This window comes from Episyrphus balteatus, chromosome 3, assembly GCF_945859705.1.
Source record: "Episyrphus balteatus chromosome 3, idEpiBalt1.1, whole genome shotgun sequence".
Taxonomy (NCBI): domain Eukaryota; kingdom Metazoa; phylum Arthropoda; class Insecta; order Diptera; family Syrphidae; genus Episyrphus; species Episyrphus balteatus.
The window spans coordinates 17,694,939-17,716,048 of NC_079136.1; the positions used below are offsets into that span (position 1 = coordinate 17,694,939).

A 21,110-nucleotide genomic window follows, 5' to 3' on the forward strand; every position below is an offset into this window, starting at 1 on the left:
AAATCCTAAACAGCGACAAAATTTGCAACAATTTTCAAAGTTAAAATTTAATAGGTCACTGTAGCGTATGTGTGCTTTTTTTAAATCAATTTTTGTTGGTTAAGAAAAAAATTTGCAATATTGGTGAGCAATACACTTCAAACAACTTTAATTCAATTACTACTTAGTAGAAAAATTATATTTTTTTTTAATCAGCCAAAAAATAAGAAAAATACTTTATTGTTATAGGCTCAAAACTTAAATCCTATAAATGATTATCATTTGCCGTGAAGATGACCATTTTTCACTGAGATACAAAGCCTTTCAAAAATCATTACCCAATTTAAAAAAAATGTTTCCTCTTAGTTTTGTGCACAAGTGTACCTATGTTTTTTTTCTTCATATCTGACTTATTTTATTTTTTCTTCATTTTGAAAAATTAAAAAAAAACAACTGCATTCTCTAAAAATCACAATTAATATTCATTTATTTCGAATTTCCTAGCAAGAATTTCCGGATATAAAAGCGTTTGCCAACAATTTTTATGCACTTGACACAAAACGTGCCACTGAAAACAACAAAAAAATATATAAAAAAAAAAAACAAAAAATTCCCTCGCGGTAATGGCCAAAGCAATCTAATTCTAAAAATATTCTGACAAATTGTTCACATGAATTTAAACTCTTACACGTAAACTATTTAATGGCTTGTCTAATGTTTTAAAAATAAAATAATTATGAAAAATCGTTTTTGTTTCATGACTCGAAGCCAGGCCAGACAGCATCAAAGAGCATTATCCGCAGCGGAGCATTTAATTATATTTTTATATATCCCGCATAAAGAAGAGTCCACCTCTCGGATGCATTACGATGCTCGGATGCCTCGAACTTGAACTTGGCAAGTGAATTCCTAAACAAAAAAATACAAAACAAAAAATACTTACATCTGTATGAAGAAATACAACTGAAGGCAGATAAATAAGAAAAACATAGAACTGTAGAAACTGGTCCTTTGTCGTGGTCTTCTTGTTTTATTTTTTCGGTACAGAATTTAATTCAGAATACATCACTGACAGAGCTATATAAATTGAAGACCACACCAGATGACAAGTATTTCGAACAATTATCTAAGATTTATTTATTTTGCATTCTAATAGTACAATTAATTAAATGTATAATATTTTTTTTTTTGTGTTTTTTGAATTTGTATAGCATTTGTCTGTTTTTTTTTTTTTTAAATCTTCTTTTGTAATAATAGTTTATTTGCCTAGTAAATCACAAATATATATTTTGTCTGCATCGTTACCTATAAGATGTAATTGAGCTTCTATAAAAGCTTGATATTTTTTAAGTGTCTTAACACAGTATGTGTGTACTTAGTTATGTCTTATGTGTTTTTGTATTCTGATATTAGTATTATTGATTTGTTATTGTTGTTGTATTTTAAAAGGATTCGATTGATGGAAATATTTTAAGGCCTTGAGTTTTTGAAATAAAAAGTTAGTAATATTTTTTTTTATTGCTACGGACAAAACAAAAATTACAATTTGTAGAATATTCGGCCCTAGCGACGTATCCGTATAAGCGGAATATTCTCCTATTTCAAACGAATCATGCTTCAAAGTGTGTTTCCGACAAGAAAAAACTCTAAGAGTGGAATTCAGAGTCGTCACTCAAGTAAACATTTTTTTTTTCGTATGAAATCGGACAAATTTCTGCCTCTCTACGAGTGATGAATCTCCCTTTGGAATAAAATTCAATACGGATTTCCTTAATTTACTATTTGAGCAAAAGTTACACCCCCCCCCCCCCCCTCTTATCTTAAAAAAAATTTATAACATTACAGAACAATTAAGCTTATTACAATATTTTTCAGCCTTAGTGAGGCTTAAATTAATGTGTTTTATATAGGTACCTAAGTTGTTCTATCAGCCTTAACAAGTCCAAAATATTTCCATCAATCAATGTGGTTTACATTGTCATTTAACATACTATGTTCTTTGAAAACTACTATTTTTAGGAATCTAATTATGTACTTTTTCTTATCAATTTGACGTTGTAATCAAAATATGCAAAGATTGAACAATGGAAGAAATTTCTTAGTGATAAATTCATACATTACTTGTGTGAAGAAACAGTGAAGTTGCTGGGATGGGTGGCACCCGGGGCCGTGGACCTTTAATATTGAGGACTAGCAACCATACAAATTGCATGCTTTTACCACAGAATGTACGATTTGGTTGCATACCCAGCTCGCTACAAAAAAAAAAAACCAGTGAGGCCCAGCTATAATAGACATGAACTTACATTTTCTAATGGCATTTGCGAGTGAGCGAAAACACAACCTCATAACTCATAAGACTGGCTATAATGCGCATATTCGTAGGACAATGGCAGGATTAATTAAACTGTCCTCTTTCGAACCATATGGAATAACAATGCTTTATTCAAATAATTATGATATCATATAAATTACTTCCACCAATGTAAATCCTTCTTTTATGATACCAATTAATTTAGTTCAACCCCAAACTGTCCTTAAAAACTCATACTTTGAGTGCATATTTTGGACAATTGAATCCATATTTTTGGTATTACGTTACCCTGGACCTCCACTTGAAATAAATGTTTGCAAGAACTGTGTCTTGTAGCCAATATTTCTTTTGGAGTCCTCTTATGTCTTGTGTTTTTTCAGACATATACGGCTGTTCTAATATTCGTTCGAATTTAAAAATGTAAACGAAAATTGAATCCATACGGATTGAAAACAGTTGTTCTGATTTCCATTCGATATTGTTTTCTGGTAGCAAATTTCTACCCGGATTGAAAACGGCAAAAATATTTCGGATTGTAGATCAGAAACACCTATGAATCCGCAAAATGTGTTCGAATACGGAATTTGGAGCAGCTAACATTCTAAAACGGGAGAAAGTAGAATTCGAATGGAAATCAGAACATCCGTGATCGTTTTCTGGGAAAATCTATATGCATTTCCTTATTTTGTATTATTGAGCAGGTTCAAAAACGTTAGGGACTAAAAAGTTAGTCAAGTTTCGGGTATCTGATTGGTTACCTGTCAATCTTTCCAATTTAGGCAATTTTATTGGAAAATAAATAGAAAAATTAGTCAAGAAGAATCTCCTAAACATCTTACTAAATTACCGTTCAATGGACACGTCCAGGAATCGTTAGAGACTGAATATTTAGTCAACGTTATTTTCTGAATGGAAATTAAGAAATTTAGGTAGAGTAAGGGACACTTTTCTTGCCTTTTCCAGTCAACTTTCTGATAACCAAACTTGACTAAATATTTCGTCCCTAACGTTTTTGAGCGTGCCCAATGTTTCCTGAACGTACCACTTGTAATTATTCTTCAAAATTGCAATACATACAGTTAAAAGATCTTTTTAATAACAATAATCATTTTATGACATTACTAAATCCCTAGCTCGACCGATGAAATATTTTTGTAAGAATTTTCGAAAATTTCCGAATTTTGAAAAAAAATCTTTGCATAGTTTAATTGCAACTTCAACATCTATAACAGTAATTTTGTTTTACAGAACAAATCTACATACAACATCTAAATCCTTTTAGCAACAATTGAACAAAATGGTGGAATTTGTTTTCTTTGAAATTATTCCTTCTAGGAAGACTTGGATGAAAATTTTAAAATAAAAAAAAAATAAATAAATAAAACTTAAAAAAAAAACTTCAACAAAAAATAAACAAAACAAAAATATTTTTTTTTTTTAAATAATATTTTATGCAAAACAAAATATAAAAAAAATAAAAATTATTACATAGAAACAAATTAAATAAAAAAAAAATAATAATTTACTTAAAAATATTTGTGTGTGGAGGTTTTGTATCTTCTTCTTTTTCATCTTTTGTGTTTTTTTTTGTCAGCAAAAGGATCACTTATGGAAAGTGCTATAAGTTTCTTTTGTTTTCACTAAAAACGCCAGCAATATGTGCAAAGAATCAACACAAAAAAAATAGTGATCTCTTTTCCATAAACATTTCAACTTAATAAAATCATAATGGAATAGCATAAGTTTCTTTCTTTTTTTTTGTTTTGTTTTTGTTTCCCCACCAAACATTGCATTGTGCTTACAGAATCTTTTTCATATATTTCTTTTTGGCATTTTCTAAAGAAGGCAGCTCACAGTGACGCGGTCCATACATAGAAACAGGTGCACAAAATTCATAGCCAATTCTTTCGTAGAAGCCCTCTTGATCGATTGTCGATAAGTAAATAGCTTTTAATTGCAAAACACTTCGGCAGTAATCTTCGGCGCATTTCATAATTAGTTTTCCAAGACCTCTACCTCGGTACATTTTGTCAACCACAACGGATTCTACAAAGCAGGCGCTTTTCTTGCTTGGTATCGCACTCAATTTACAATGAGCAATAACACGGCATAGATTGTCTGTTGTTAGAACTAAACTAACTGGCAATGTATCGCAGGATGCCACAAGTGAACGCATTCGGGCCGTATCACTTCGTGGCCATTCAGAGTTTATGAGATTGCAACATTCTTGCATGAGTTCTGGATACCTGTGTATTGGGACAACATTGAAGGGGCTGCCAGAGACATTGAACGGTGGAAGTCCCTGTGAATAATTTTAAAACTTGATTTTAAATTTTATATTTTTTAAATCAATTTAAATTAGATTTATTTATGACTTAATTACTATTCTGAATTAATTCTTAATATTATCAAATTTGAAATAAACTCACAATTTATACCTCATAGTATGGTTCCGGTTTTCTGTATTTCATATCAGGTTATGTAAGTTGTTCAGTTTTATCGTTTTTCTATATTTTTTTAATAAGTTTTTGTTTATATTTTTAACATAATCTGCAGAGATTCAAATAAAAAAAAATGTTTTTTTTATTTTCATTACTTTGCAATAAGAACAACAGAAAACACATTTACTACACTGATTATGTGGTTTGTGGTACCAAACGAAATGTAGTTAGATAATTTACAATTATCTGATAAAATATGTATACTGTACATTTAATTTTGGATAAACTTTTAACAAGGGAATCACAACAAATACACATCAGTAATCTTTGAAGGTTTAACATGTCAATGACGCGTAAGATATGATTTTGAAAAAAAACCATTCGAAATACAAGGCCAGATAAATTTCTTATATATATTTGTTGGTATATAAAATAAAGTAATAATAAGCATAAAAAGTTAATTTTTTTTTTAATCTTTCATTGGTGCTAATTAATGATAACTAAAAAAAATTTATTGTTCAAGATAATTGATTTGTATATGGCTTGAAGTCAAAGTGAACACGGGTTAATTTATAGATCCTCCAGAAACTCCTTTTCAGTCAATCAAGCTAAATCTAAACTCATGAAGAGGATGCTCGACTCCCTACAGAAAAAATGTCATGGTAAATATTTGAATTTCGAGAACAATCTTTAAAATTTACATACGCAGAAAAGCGGCCAGCAATTTAGGACAATGTCAAAACGAATAGATTTAAATTTCACAGTACAACTTTACAGTCACAACCGCCATATCCAGTGGCCACAAGACATAACCGCCTAAGTCGATCTTATAATGTCTTCTACACTCACTTAATTTTTTTTTTCTACGAAATAACGATTACCTAAAAACACGTAAGTCAAGTTAGAATTGCCAAGTGTTTTGTTGAGACTAGCTTAATAATTTCCTATCTAGACTCAGCCGAGTTTTAAAAACATGTCTTGTGACATTTGGGACGACAGAATCACAATCTCCCGTGACTATAAATTATGTATGCTATTTTTTTGTACACAAGTGAATTGAAATGAAATATGTTACTTCCAAGAATTAATTGAATTTTTCCCTGTGAAACAATACACAATCATTCCTCAAATAAGAATTTAAAAACTTAATTTCAAAAAACAATTAAATTAAAAGTGCCGCATTTCTTGAATTTAATAAATAAAGACCACTAAAAATAAATAAAAACTACGAACATTTTTAATTGTTTACGTTAAATTTTTCTTTTTGAGTTACATTTTATCGTATTTTAACGGTTTATTCAACCCTTATAAGTTGAGCTTGTTGTGGTGGGAGTTATCAGCAATCTAGCTATGAGATTCCACCTTACCTACTTAGTGTAGAAACTGAAAACAAAAGCCTCAAAAATGTTATATCCATTGGATTTCAATATCAACGGAACCAAGTCTATGAGTAAATTTTTTTTTGTTCACATGCAAAAAAATAATTTTAACAGCGTGGTGGGCAGGTTCAGAAACGTTAGGGACTAAATATTTAGGACGGAAGGTCGTACCTGGAATAAGAGGCTGTCATAGTTGAGTTCACTTGAATTTTTATAATAAAACTGGTTTTGATCAAAGGTTCTATATATCACTGTTACAACTGCTAAGTACATCATTTTTAACTAATTTTGTATTAACTTTATAAAATAAAAAATAAATTATTCGATTTTGTTTCTAATAAACTTATTCACTAATTGCTATAAGCAACTTGTCAAAAATAATAGCAGTGATCAACTGATTTGCATTTTGTGTTTGCTATGGCCTCTAAGATAAAAATATATTACATATTACACAAAAGGAAATTACTTAAATCAAATTCTATAAAAGGTAAAAAACGAACAAAAAGAAACACAGAAAAATGCAAGGTCATAAAGTTTAAATTTTTATAGTACCTCCTTGTTATAATTTGAGTCGTCATTTGTAATCACTTATTTATTGTACCCATAAAACTAAATTCTTTCTTTAAGAACTTTTGGCGAAAAACACGTTGAATTAATGCCAAGATTTAAAAACATTTAATAACAGCTGGTTTGAAACGAGTTATGTGACTAACCATTTAAATCGGATTGAGCGCCATTCTTAAGTAATGATGAATGAATCTGAGCCATTAGTGAAGGACCGAAATAACTTGAATGATTCTATTTTAAATAGTTATTTTAAATTCAGGTTAATCTTCGTATTTTTGTTCCATTTCAATTTTTGTTCATGTTCCAAATATTTCTGAAATATTTTGTTAACCTCTGTTATTCAAATATTATGCATTTTTGAACCAATTTGCATTTTTTGTTTAATATTTCTGTTAAAGACAAATTATTTATTTTTATTAATATACAGTGTACCATCGTGTCGACCCGTTTAAAAAAAAAAATGTTTTTTTTTAATACAAAAATATTTTGTACCCGCTGAAATTGTATTTAGTTTTCATTTTAATCGCTTTATATAAAACTCTGAAAAGCTTTCTTATAATTTTTTTGTTGAAATCGGTTGAGAAAAGTAGGTTTTTTTTGGTTATATGACAAGTACCGTTAATTTTCGTCCAGAAAATCAAATTTCACTTTCGTCTTTGACGAAACTCTCCTCAGTAGTTTATGCTTTCGGAATCCATTTTTGTTTGCATTCTCTATCATCGTAATGTCATGTCTGATTGTTATATCGAGTTTGATTTTTTTATATTGCTAACTTCCAATTCAATTCTGTGAGAAAAGCAACATTTGTTCAACATTTCGAGGAAGAATTTGAAAATATTCAGGTAGCTATTTCACGTTACATAAATTTAACTCATGTTAAATGCGATTTACTGTTATAATAATAAAGAATAATGTTATTTTAAATTATAATCTATATTGTAACGAAATCATCTTGTTTATTATAATATCGTCGTCATTCTTTATGATCACTTTATCAATTTATTATTAAAAAGCATATTTAAATAAATACATTTTGTGGCATGACATGTAATACATGCGACACCCTACAAAGGACCAAGGCCAAGTGACTAACAACTCTCAACCATTCCATTTTGTGCATGTAATCGATTTGCAAGAAAGGAAGGTACCTACAATTCACAACCGAGTCTGAACGGCTAAGCACGGACGCACTTTTTCATGAAATCGAACCTAGACCCATAGAGGAAGGAATACCTAGAGAGCCGACTCGTACCCCCCTTACCTAAAACACCCGCAAATTTAATTTCAGATAATCTCTCTTATTTTTCTCTTGTTTTCCTATCTGTGAATACGTGTGAAAAGTACAATTCGTTTAATACCTTCCTTTCATCAGTAGATGTCCTCACAAATTTTGAATTTAAACATGATTTTGGTTTGTACATGAACTTGAATAGCTCAAATAGCTCACTCCAGACACCCACCTTTCAATAAATATGTACAGAAATAAAAAAAAAAGGTTCGTGTTTTGAATTTATTATATTATTTTTTTATGAATTTATTTCCTACTGAGCACTTAAATTGTTTTTAATTGTTTTGAGCTCAACTCCACAGTTGAATGTGTTGGTGCCATTTAAAATGCACGGGAAAACTACCACATATAAGCACTGTGGAGTTTTTCCTCTCATTGCAGCTTGTAGGGTGGAAGAGAAAAACCAACCGAAGTCGCGTCTCTAGGTATTCCTTCCTCTATGCCTAGACCTCTGGCGTCATAGTCCATCACACAATAGCGCACCACGGGGTGCATTCTCAAGAGTCTAGAAAAATCTCATCTCCGCAAGTCGAAATTTCGCAAAGCAAGTTCTAAAAAAACAGGCGAAACATGTGCATTCCGATACTTTTTATTAACAAATCAAATAATAGACCAAAAGCATTCCAAATTTAATCATTTTAGGTACCATTGCATCTATTTGGTATGTTGTGATTATTATTTAACGGTTATACTGATAACATACTACTGTCTTCAGTCTCTTGGGATTTTTCATTAAAAAATACCTTGAACTAATGTATCGCAAACCTATTGAAGATTTATTTTAATTATTAATTTTATGAACTTGCGGACTTATGGCCATGAGATTTGTTTGGACTTTAAGCGTAAGTTAAAGAATATGAGAAAAATGATTTTTTCGTTCATTAGCTTTTATTCCGAGGTTTACTTTTTTTTTGGCTAATTTGAATATGCTATTACCAAAAAAACATCATTAGACCTGTTTAACTGGTAACTAAGTTTTGAGCTGAGTTAACTTTTTGCACTAAAAACAACAACAAATGATTGATTTTATTTATTTAAATTAATCGTTTCTTTTTGAAGGTTCCAGAACTTATAAGTTTATCAAAAACTTTGTTTATCCTTAGCAATCATTTGTTGTTAACCGTTTATTAACTTTTACTCATTTTCCAATAAAACACAACAACTGTCGAAGGACTTTATCATATTTCTCTCAAACACCAATGTCCAATGGTACTACTTTATGCGGATGACCTTGTTGTTTTGGCGGATAACCCCACCACATTACAATTACAAATTAATAGACTTAAAAACTTTTGTGATAAATGGGACCTGATTATAAACACCTCAAAATCAAAAATTATGATTTTTGAAAGCACCCGTCGAAGGAGAAACCCGCTAGAAGCATGGTCATTGGATCGTGAACCTATAGAGGTGGTTAACCAATTCAAGTATTTAGGTGTTCTATTTTGTAGCAATCTCGATTTCCGGCCCCATGTTAAGGAAAAATGCTTGTCGGCAAAAACTGCAATAAACCTTATATGGAACAAAATCTTCTGCAATAAGTACATAGGCATCTCAGCAAAATTTAGAGTTTTTGAAGCCACTATAAACTCATGCTTATGTTATGCCAGTCAAGTTTTTGGTTACCAAGATCTCGATGAATTTGAGGTAGTGCAGCGCTTCTTTTTTAAACGTATATTCAAACTTCCAAATTATACACTAACTTACGCTATACATGTGGAATCAGGTATCCCTCCGATTTTTCTAAAAAATCTTAAATTTAATGCCGATTATATAGTAAAAGTAATGCAAAGGTCAAATGAAAATCTTCATAAGCAAATGATGGATTTCGCATTCCGAAGGAATTTATCACCGTTTAAAGAATGGTATGAAATAGCAAATGCACACGGATTTAATCTAAACCTAAGTACAACTACTCTTGCTAATTGGAAAGGTAGGTTTTATGAATGTATTGCATTGGTTGATGATTCATTGTATCTCAATTTCTTGAATAGGGCTAGAACCTCTCCAAGCAGATTGGTCTATAAGCAACTTAATCACACTTTGTTCGTAAACAATTATTTTAATAGTAATCTCTCTGCAAATCAAATAGGTACTTTGTTTAAAGCAAGAACTGAGATGCTAAATCTTAATTACAAACCTCACAGAAATGATAATCCCAGGTGTAACCTCTGCAATCGAAATGAAATCGAAGATGTCAACCACTTCTTAGCCGTTTGTCCAATGCTACAAGAACTTCGAAGACTTTATTTTTCCAAAAGCTTTCTCAATCACCAGGAAGCGAAACAAATTTTAAACGGAGAGTGGGGTTGGAAGGACCTTTACAATTTTATTGATCATGCCTTAGATTACCGAAACAGTTTTTTAGAGTAAATTTAAATTTTTATTATTTATTTAAATTCAATCTTTTTATTCAATTGTCTACATAATCTATTTATAAATTTTATATCTAATCTTAAACTTTCTTTTTTTATTCTCGATAAATGTCAATTTTCAGGCAGACGGCAAATATATTTTTTGCCATGCTAATGTTCTTATATAATTTTTCAAATGTATTTCGAGTTTTGATCAAATAAAGAATTTGTAATAATAATAATAATAACACCAATGTCCAATGTGTCTGAAATAAAAACGTCCTTGAAACTTCCGTTTTGAAACATCAATTTAATGCTCTCCGACAAAGTGTTTCTTCACTTGATACAATCTTTTCTAAATATATATTATTAAATATTGATCTCAGAAAATGCAAACACTAAATTTATGATAAAAATAAATATTCTACATTCCACTGTCGTGGAAAATAAACGAAGTACATAGGTATATTTCAATTTGCCTACCTATGAAGTTCCAACTAGATCAAGCTACTAACAACATACCTACTTATGATAATTTTAAATTTAGATTCACGACCAGAGGAGTAAGACATGGAAAGAGGAGAGATAGGTGCATGGTCCATCGAATGTGCCAATTGAAAATTATGTACATTGTACAAAAATAAAACTCATGGAAAAAGTCCAGAAAAAAAACCACATATTCGCAACAAAAAATTTATATAAATTATGAATAAGGCAACTCAACCGGGGAGGTCAATAAATTGCATAACAAGGTGAGAATATTGTGTGAATACACATAACGAGTTTTTGAAAGTATATATTACAAAAATACAACAATTAATCTACATAATTTAAACAAAATAATAAACAAAACAAAAATTTTGTGTTTACCATAATTTTTGTACGTTCGTCTCTCGGTACGCCACGACGGAATGAAAATACTGAACTGAAACCTCCAATTTTTTGTTCGAAATTCTGTAGCAATGAAAATCCCACTCTACAACACGCAGCAACAAATTATATTTTGTTTTTTTTTTTATTATTTTATTAATATTTCGAATATTTTCGTTCGACAAAATAAAGACAAAAAAAAACACCACAATTTGTTGTAGCTGAGAGTGTGTTTTTCTAAATTTAGAAATTATTATAAAAAAAATAAATAGAATTGAAAAATTACACGGTGTTGAAGAACAACAACGAAAATTATTTTAAAAGCCAAATGAAGTGGGAAAAGAAAATTAAACTAAAAATGTCAGTGGAATAGAGAAATGTCAAATTACTTTGTTTTGCTTTTTTATTGTATTTATCATTTCCTCTTTTTAAATCACTTTCGTAAATAAATGTTGATAAGAAAGCAAATGTAGGATAAATTTGTACGAGGCAACAATGAAATTCATTCATAAATTTTGTATTTGGTGCGTTTTTCAACATCCATATACTCATTTATTTGGTTTAACTCGATTATAGTCATGGTACAAAATAGTTCAGTTCAGGTAATTAGTTTTGAATAATTTTTTTAAATAAAAAAAAAGTGAACACAAACAAAACGCTTCTTTTTAACATGGTATAAAAAAAAGCAGATAATAGAGATATGAAACCGCATATCTCATTGGTAAATGAGCTGTCAAAATTTGTATGGAAAATCTTTTATTTTTAAACTTTTCCGCACAATTTTGTATGAAGTAAAGACCACGCTGGTAGGAATACGGTAGCGGTACGAGTACAGTACGGATACTTGTTACTTGTATGAAAAAAATTCCAAACTGACACATCAACGTTCAGATGTGGAATTTTTTTAATACAAGTTCCGTTTTATCGCTACCCATACCACTACCGCATACCTTTCGGTGTGGTCAAGCCTAGAAGAGTTTACCATCTGTATGTGGTTAATTTTGACTGTAAAATTTTACGGTAAAATAAATAAATATGGTGGGAATATACGTATTTATGTATAAAAATTTAATAAAATAGTAGTATTTAAAAATTTCATGTTCAACGGCTGTGAAGCCACTTCTTTTCTCAAGGTGGGTTCAAGGCTGACCAAACCAGAAGGGTATGCGGTAGTGGTACGGGTAATTATATAAAAAAAATTCCAACTTGGAACATCAATATTCAGGTGTGGAATTTTTTTCAAAGAAGTACCTGTACCGCTACCCGTACCGCTACCGCATACTTTCCGGTGTGGTCAAGCCTTCATACGAACGTTCACGGGTTGAATGCTTCATTACCCAACAAGCAATATCCCTTCTATACAGCTTTACAGGAGCTACATTAACACCTGTAAAGCTTTATAGAAGCAAATTTGTTAGTTGGGTAGTACATATGTACTAGGCTTATAAATTTATTTTCTAATACCTTCTAATAATTTTGCAAATTAATTTAGCTCGAATTTCAAATTAAATAATTTCCTTTAATTGGAAAAAATTAGAACAGAACCGGAAAGAACATGAGAACTGTTTAATAAAGAAACATCAAACAAAAACAACAACCACATTTTTAGACATTTTTCGCAAATCTGTTCCGAAATGTTCAAAACAGGTTCATTACACAAAGCTTCTAGTCTGAAATTTCAATAATCTGAACGTATCTATTAGGCGCGTCCCACAAAGAAAAATCTCTCTGGGCTCACACAAATTCAATTTTTCTTCAAATATTCAATTGTGAAACAAATTATATCAACTTTAATTATTTATAGAGGTATTCACGATCCAATAAAAAAAAAAAGGTGCAAAATTTTATTTTTCTACAAACAGACAAATTTTGCTCCATTGTATTTTTTTTGTTAAAATAGGGTTTAGGTTATAGCAAAAGTCCAAAGTATAAAAAAATTTTAGCCTGCACATTTTGGTTGTTTTAGTGTAAAAAATGTTACACTTTTGCAACTATACAAGACTTGCATCGAGTCGTGAATACCCTTTATGTATTACTCATTTTTAAAGGAAAATTTTCATGTTTTTAGCACTTTTATTTTATATTAATATAGCTGTTTGTTAAACAAACAAAATAATATCAAAAAAATAAGAATTTAAGCCTGGTACGCTGTTCGCGCTAATTAAAAGAGATAAAATTCCCATACAAGTTATCGATAATTTGTATGGGATCCATTTTAGCTCAGATAAAATTTTTCAATAATTTGTATGGGAGTTAAAATTTAGCGCGAGCTGCGTACCAGGCTTTAGCGCGAACAGCGTACCAGGCTTTAATCCAAAAAAATTTCATCTCAGAAATCTCCGAAAAAAAGTGAAAGCTCAGCTTAAATTTTTTTTCCTCAGAGATCTCACTTTGTGGAACGCACCTACTAACTAAACACCCGAACGTGAGTCAAAAATGCTGTCAGTTTTTTTTTCGTAATTTGTAAAACGTCATAAACAATTTTTTTCTGGGAGAATTTTTAATTTTCTCCTTTAAATAAAATTATAATAAATAACATTAATACATTTATAACATTCACAATTTATATTTACATAATTAATAATTACTTTAATATTTACCTTTTTCACGTATTTCACACGCGGACTTAACAAAAAAACTAAACCACTCTACTCTTTACAACAGAAAAAAAAACTTACACAACAAATTAAAAAGTAAAGAAATAAAAAATTCTATTGATATTTCCTCTTTCTCAAATGCAAAAACAAAACATTGACCCCTAAACAATTTTTAAATAAAAAATGCAGTCGCATGATTTAAAATTAGATTCACGGACGATGTCGCCGTCGTGCCGCGATGACAATTGACAATTTTAAAAGTGAGATTTTTGATATTATTTATAATTTTGTTTTCTTTTCCTGTTTACATAGGCTAACCACAAAAAAATAAAAAAATGCTACAGAATCGATTAGTAGCACCATTTACCCAAGAAAACCCGTTGTGGGTGTCTTGGCATGATTCGCAATTGATTCCGTCGTTGAATCCTTCCAATGTTATGGATTACTTTTCGCGCAAATCAAACCCGTTCTACGATAGGGTTTGTAATAACGAGACAGTTCGGATGCAACATATGAGTTTGGATCAGTTAAAGTATTAAAAATAAAATTAAAACCATTTTAATGATTTAATATTTATAATTTATTTGTTATTTTAGCAACATGATTGGAGTAGAATATATTCTTTTGCATGTAGCCGAACCAATTTTGTATGTCATTCGGAAACAACATCGACATAGTCCAACTGAAGCAACCCCATTAGCTGATTATTATATTATTGCTGGAATGATTTACAAAGCTCCCGATCTAGCTAACGTTATTAACTCTCGAATTGTAAGTAAATTCCAAATACCATTTAACTTAAATAAAATAAAAAAAATAAAAAGAAACTTGAAATTAGTTAGAGTGAGTCACAACATAATTTTTACTTGCGATATATGTAGGTAGTTAGGTTTCGGAAAAAAATCGAACTTGAGATAACAATGAGACTAGGTCCCACAATTCCGTCTGTGTCTGTCTGTGTGTACCTACCTCGAGCTACATCCTAAACTAAACGGTTCTAACGATTTTGATTAAGATTTTTGTACAAAAACGTTTAAACAAACGTTACCTATATACAAATTTTCAAAAAAATTTATTTTTGAATTTTTAAAAAATATTTCAAAATTTTTGTTGAAAAATTTCTCGTAAACGACAATCAGATTACAACCAAAATTTTAATGCAAAAACGTTGCATACAAATTTTCAAAAAATAAATTTTTGGATTTTTAAAAAATATTAAAAAAATTTTTTTTTTTTAAATCAATTTTTTAAAAATTTCTTAAAAATGGTATACCAACTTTTTTTTATTGAAAAATGTTAGAAAATGTTTATACAGCCATAGACAGAGAAATAGCACACTATTGAGAAAAATCATGCGAATCGAATTTTAGATATTAGGAATTTTTTTCCTTTGGTATATTGTCGAAATAAAGTGATGGAGACAAAAATATCTTAAAAGTACCGTTATTTTCTATATTTATTTGCACTAGCAATAAAATGCTTTTTCTGTCTCTTTCGCTAGTGGACACAAATGGACGCTAGTGGACGAAAATGCATTTATTTTATTGCTACTATTTAATTAAACAAGTATTTTTGAGAAAAATAGGCAAACAAAATTATTAAACTGCGAAAATAGGGAAAATTACTTTCGATCTTCATAGTCAAGGGAAAAACCCTTCTCAATTAGCTTAAACTCTAAATTTTTCGAATAAATGATGGATAAAGCCATTTATTTAGAAAGAGCAAGTAGAAATGTATTCTCTGAAACTAAATCGCAAAACTTCCATACGAGTGGATAGAGAGATCACAAAGAAACGCAAATGTGGGCCTTTTAAGTCATCTCGCACGATTTTGCCCGAAGTAAATATAGAATTCGGCGAAAACAGTGTCAAGCAGACTTTTAAGAAGGATACTTAATGATGCTGAGTTGTATAGACAGGTAAGCAAGAAAAATCCAATGATATAAAAAGACTAAAAAACATCTGAATAAAAACATGCAGTTTTGAATGAGAGCCTTTTGGAGTGATGAAATAAAGGTTTACCGCATTGGAACCGATGACAAAACATTTGTCCATCGCCCTAAATGTTCAAAGGACAAGCCAAAGTATTATCTCAAGACGATGAAACTAGGAGGATAGGATTTGATGATCTGGGCGCATTTTCCTGGCATGGTAAGGACCCATTGGTTAGGTGGATGGCAGAGTTGATAAATTGTTTTGTCTTAATATTACATTAGATTACCAAAAAACCATATTTCTCGACGAAAAAATCGATGTTTGCACCTAGCCATCTCAAATTCACGATCTTAACCCCATAGAAAATTTATAAATTGATGTCAAGGTTAAGCTTGAGGAAAGAAAATTCGAAAATTCAAACGATCTTTGGGCCAGAATCAAAGAAGCGTGGTACCGTACTCCACAAAGTGGATACCAAACGTTAGTTGAAAGTTTACCAAAGAGGTGCGAAAGAACTTTGAAAAACTGTGGTCTACTAACAAGTTACTAACTTAGTAGTATTGAATTTATTGGAAATTGTAAGAATTTTTGCTTAGAAATGATTATTTTTATGATTTTCGGAATGTGTGCTATTTCTTTGTCCACAAGAAAAAAGGGTGTTCTCTACAAATTATAATTTTTAAAAATTGAATTGAAATGAAATAATTTATAATTATTAATTTTATGAATCCCCATAAGCTAATGCATGCGCTGATATAAAAATTATAATATATAAGTTAAGAGGTCCCAAATAAATCCAATTTTTGTAAGAAAAATCAAAAGTGTGCTATTTCTTTGTCCATAGCTGTAGATATATAAAAAATTATTTAAAACAGTTCTAACGATTTTCTAAAAATTCTACTTTATACAAGAAATCAAATGGCATATGTACTTGGTTTTGTGTAAAAGATCATTTTAAACGGTGGTTAATTTATTATTAAAACAGAATTTATTTTTTTTTTTACACTACTTGTGAAATTCCTTATTTTAATAAGAATTCACGAGAATTAATTAATCCCTTTTGAAATAAAATGCATGACTAGGTCTCACGAACTTGCTCTTAGGGTTCATGTTGCTAGAATTTGTAGGACTTTATATAAAAAATTTAGTAATTGTAATTATTGTAGGTACATAAAAACAAAAAATAAAAAAAAACATAAAAATCGTTTTTCAAAAAAATAAAACAACATCTGAAATACAATTGCCCTCCAAAACAAGTATGTAATTTCACTTGTTTTATTAATATGTATTTTTAGAAAAAAAATTCCAAATCGTTAGAACCGTATTTAAAAAAACCAATTTTGTATAAATGATTTTTTGGAAAAAGTTTTAAAATAAAATTGGTATATTATTTTGTAGAAATCACTGATCAACATCTAAAACCAAAATTTCAAAAAGATTCAATGTGCGGTTTTCGAAAATTTGTTGTTTAAAAAAAAAAAATTCAAAACTTTTTTTAAAAATCCAAAAATTAATTTTTTAAAAATTTTATATATTAAAATTATGTTAATTCTTTTTTACAAAAAAATTCATTGAAATTAAATTAGTAGTAGGATAAAATCGGATTAAAAAAAAACCGTTCTATGGCAGGTACCGTTAATAATGATTTCCAAATTTTTTTTCATTGATAAACCTTGTCTCAAAACTTATATTTGAATTTTTTTAACAAAATTCAAACGATCCGTTTTTGAGAAATTTCAACATTACTAAAATCGTTAGGTACATACATATATGACAAGACAAGTACCGTTATTTTTGGTCCAAAAAAATTAATTCCAAAAACCCCTCTGGAGAGTCGCCAAATAGCGCTACATAATACGTTTGGCTGTATCTTCGTTTACAGAGTCGCCAAATAGAGCAACATACCAAGTTTGGCTGTATCTTCGTTTTCAGACGGACAGACTGACATAGACGGACTTCCGGGACCCACTTTTTTTGGCCCAAAACCCCTTTAGTGCGCGCAGATTATAAAAAAAGAAAATTTCACAAGTTAAAAATTGATTTTTCCAAAGCCAGTAATCAAAAAAGGTTCTAGCTTCCTTAATAAAGGTTCAATTTTTTTTCAAGAGTAGGATTTTATGTGCGATAGTTCACCAATTAGTTTTCTATCAAAATCGTTACAGTCGTTTTGGAAAAAAATATATCTTTTTTTCATTTTGGTTATGAGAACAGTCAAGTACCGTTAATTTTGATCTTGAAAATCTTATCTAATGGTATATGCCGGATAGACTTCTGCTGCTAATGTGAAATGAAAAATCCCATTCTGCTTTTCGTTAGGCAGTACGCTGATCGCTGTTGCAAAGTCTCCACTTCTTTTAAGCAAACAATCAATGGCCGGGGAAATTAATAATTGTGCGCAGCAAAAAGACATTTGAGTATTTTTTGTTCAGTTTGTCATTGCGTGGTGTGTGTTCGCTATTATTTTATTATTTATGATTTCATTAGCATTTCGTTTTTTGCTGAAGACCGACGAAAAATTTCGTTTCGCATCAGCAGCGTAGGGTAGAAGGGGGAGGATTTGCCAGGATTTAGGAAAATTGACTTAACGCAAAGTTTTTACGTTTCTTTTAATTTTTTTTTATCTGATATTATTATTGACTTTATTATCTTCACTTAAATATTTTTTTCATCTTGATATATTAATTATCTCTATTTTTAAAAATTTATTCAAAAAAAATGTACCCCATGGGGTGCATTTGCCAGAGCAAAACCTACCCAAAAACGAATGGCAAATGCACCCCACAAGCTAATCTTTCAAAAATTTACTTATAACTTTTTTATAAGTTAAACAGTAAAAAAATCGCTTCTACACAGCATAGTACACATAATTTTGAAAAGATATTTGTATCAAAAAGTAATTTAACACGACAAATACCTACAATTTACGACGGTTATGTACCTTCATATTTTGGTTCTCAACATTAAAAAACTAACACAAGCGTCTAATTTATTTCGTGTAAAGCCAAAAGCTGTCAAACTTTGTGCAAAGTTTTCAATCATAAATGTGCAACAGAAAATGATTTTTCGGTATTTAATATTCTGTTGGTTTTGAAAAAAACCTGGACTGGCAAAGGTACCCCACTGGCAAATGCTCCCCCTTCTACCCTACTAGCCTTTACCCGATGATAGACTAATATTTGATTAGTATAAAGAACCAAAATCTTCAGTTTTTCTTATTAAGTTATTAATTTTAATTCCAAACAGCAGAAGTAGCAAACACATTTTTGAAAACAAAAATTAGTTGCGTTTTTTTCTTATAATTATTAAAATAATATTTCAGCTTTCAACTGTAACCAATCTTCAATCAGCATTTGAAGAAGCCAGTAACTACTCACGATATCATCCAAATAAGGGCTACACATGGGATTTTGCTTCAAATAAAGTTTGTAAGTGAACAAAAAAATATATATACAGGGTGTCCCAAAAGTTAACGTCGAAATGAAAACGGTAGATAGGGTAGGTGGTGCCAGTTATCAGAAAAATAATAAATTCGGATTTCTTAAGAAAAAAAAATTTATCTCGGTTATTTATGGAATATTCCCAACAATGTTATACCATTTTGAAAAGAGAATTGAACACACCAACTTTTACGGTAACTTGCCGAAACATTGTAGTGTATTTTTTTACACTACGGCTCATTGAATTAGAGTCATGTAAAATGTTTTAGTACTAAGTTGGGTAAAAAAGTAATACTTTCTTTAAAACTGATACAGCTGAGTTAAAATTTTTGAATGCATTTGATAGCAGGGTTATTCAAGGTTCCGTAACAAAAGAAAAAAATGAGAAAATTTAAGATTTGTAGTCACCACACATGAAAAACCGTCACAGGGTGACCATTTTTTCGACTTTTTTTCAAATGCCCATAACTCCCAAAATATATGGCTGCGATTTTTTTTATTATTTTTCTGATAACTGTCACCACCTACCCTATCTACCGTTTTCGTTTCGACGTTAACTTTTGGGACACCCTGTATATATTTAGCAAACACTAACTATTATTTCATAGTATCGGACAAATCCAAAGCGGCTACCAAGAAGGATGCATCACAAACTAAAGATGAAAGTGGTACTATTTTTCAAATGCAACGCGTTGATATGCTTCTAATGGAACTTCTTCGCAAATTCCCACCACCAATTCCACCACAAATCCAACAACAACAGCAGCAGCAAAATCAGAATATTCGACCTGATGGGCAAGATGGTATGCTGGCCATCAAACAAGAACCCAATACGAATAACTCAAATGTTCCCGAGGCAAGTCCCACACCTGTGCAAGGTGGAGTTGATATTAAAGTTGAAAATGTCGATATGAAACCACCACCAGAGAAAAAAATAAAGCTGCAATAAAATTAAGGAATATTTTTTTAAATCAGTATCAGTATGACCATAATATAAATTTATAAAGTACATAACACTAATGATAAATCCGTATTTATATTTAAAAATATTTATAGTTTAATCCATCTTAACAGTTTGAAAACGCAGTGATTTTGCATATTATTTAAATTGCAAACTTAGCTTAATTTTCGATATCCGACTGTAGTAGGTATAATAAGTTGATACAAAAAACTTGAGGCCTTTTTAAGTGGCATCCCTGTTTTACCGTAAAATTTACTCTTAGAGGATATAATTTATGGAGTGCTTGTGCTGTTAGTTCCGTGAAGCTTTTATAGAGGGCTCTAGTTTCTTTAAGTTTTTCGATGAGTGCATGCCTCCATTTTATTTTCATTTGATGACTGTCATCAACAAGCGTGTTTATTTACAGCTGTGGAACCGGACTCGCACTGAAAAACGAAGGCAGCGACCCCTATCCATGCATATGGCGTTACAATGTATTAGGTATTGGAACAAGCACTCCATATATTATATCCTCTAAGAATTTACTACATCAAAAGTTTTGTACTTTTCTAAAGAAAGAAAAATCTGTGTTGTGTCTTGGGTAAGAATACCGCGACTCACACTTTCGAAAATTTAAAAAAATGTTTTACTTGTCAAGCTTTGTCTGTCATGTTTCTCTCCAAACATGAGCTTAAATTTGAAATTCGTGGAGAGTACTAGAATTTTTTTATCGTAGACTTTTAGAGATGAAGATGAACACTTTTTGTATGGGAACTAAAATTTAGAGCGATCTGTGAAATTGTTCTTAATTAAATCATGTATCACAATTATTTCTCGAGAAATTATAGTCCATTCAAGTTTTTTGTTCAAATCTCAATTTATTTAATATATCTTTATAATATATCGTCGTATTCCTTTGGAGAAATTTTCGTTTCCGTTCGTTCGGGTCGACCCAGCCCATCATGGGACAACCCATCATGACGGAACCCATCACAATTCATCATGATCAT

At 30.4% G+C, this 21,110-nt stretch overlaps 2 protein-coding genes across 9 annotated transcripts; one reads left to right on the forward strand and one right to left on the reverse strand.

Annotated features, from left to right (window-relative positions):
- Positions 1-3,866: 3,866 nt before the first annotated feature.
- On the reverse strand, positions 3,867-13,865 carry LOC129913842 (N-alpha-acetyltransferase 80). 7 transcript variants are annotated; one of them, XM_055992752.1, is made up of 3 exons: positions 13,793-13,865; positions 4,732-4,843; positions 3,867-4,595 (listed from the first exon to the last, which is right to left on the reverse strand). In XM_055992752.1, the coding sequence occupies exons 2-3, from the start codon at positions 4,762-4,764 to the stop codon at positions 4,092-4,094; spliced, it is 537 nt and encodes a 178-aa protein (XP_055848727.1). In that variant the 5' UTR covers positions 4,765-4,843; positions 13,793-13,865; the 3' UTR covers positions 3,867-4,091. The 7 variants fall into 7 exon arrangements, 6 of the variants coding, with proteins under 6 accessions (XP_055848727.1, XP_055848726.1, XP_055848729.1 ...); XM_055992751.1 differs by lacking the exon at positions 13,793-13,865 and adding an exon at positions 11,193-11,495; XM_055992754.1 differs by lacking the exon at positions 13,793-13,865 and adding an exon at positions 6,827-6,845.
- On the forward strand, positions 13,761-20,115 carry LOC129913841 (mediator of RNA polymerase II transcription subunit 6). Of its 2 annotated transcripts, none has more exons than XM_055992748.1 (5): positions 13,761-13,885; positions 14,102-14,321; positions 14,386-14,560; positions 19,043-19,148; positions 19,769-20,115. In XM_055992748.1, exons 2-5 carry the CDS (start codon positions 14,125-14,127, stop codon positions 20,107-20,109), a joined length of 819 nt encoding a protein of 272 aa, XP_055848723.1. In that variant the 5' UTR covers positions 13,761-13,885; positions 14,102-14,124; the 3' UTR covers positions 20,110-20,115. The 2 variants fall into 2 exon arrangements, with proteins under 2 accessions (XP_055848723.1, XP_055848724.1); XM_055992749.1 differs by lacking the exon at positions 13,761-13,885 and adding an exon at positions 13,950-14,049.
- The last annotated feature ends 995 nt before the right edge of the window (positions 20,116-21,110 follow it).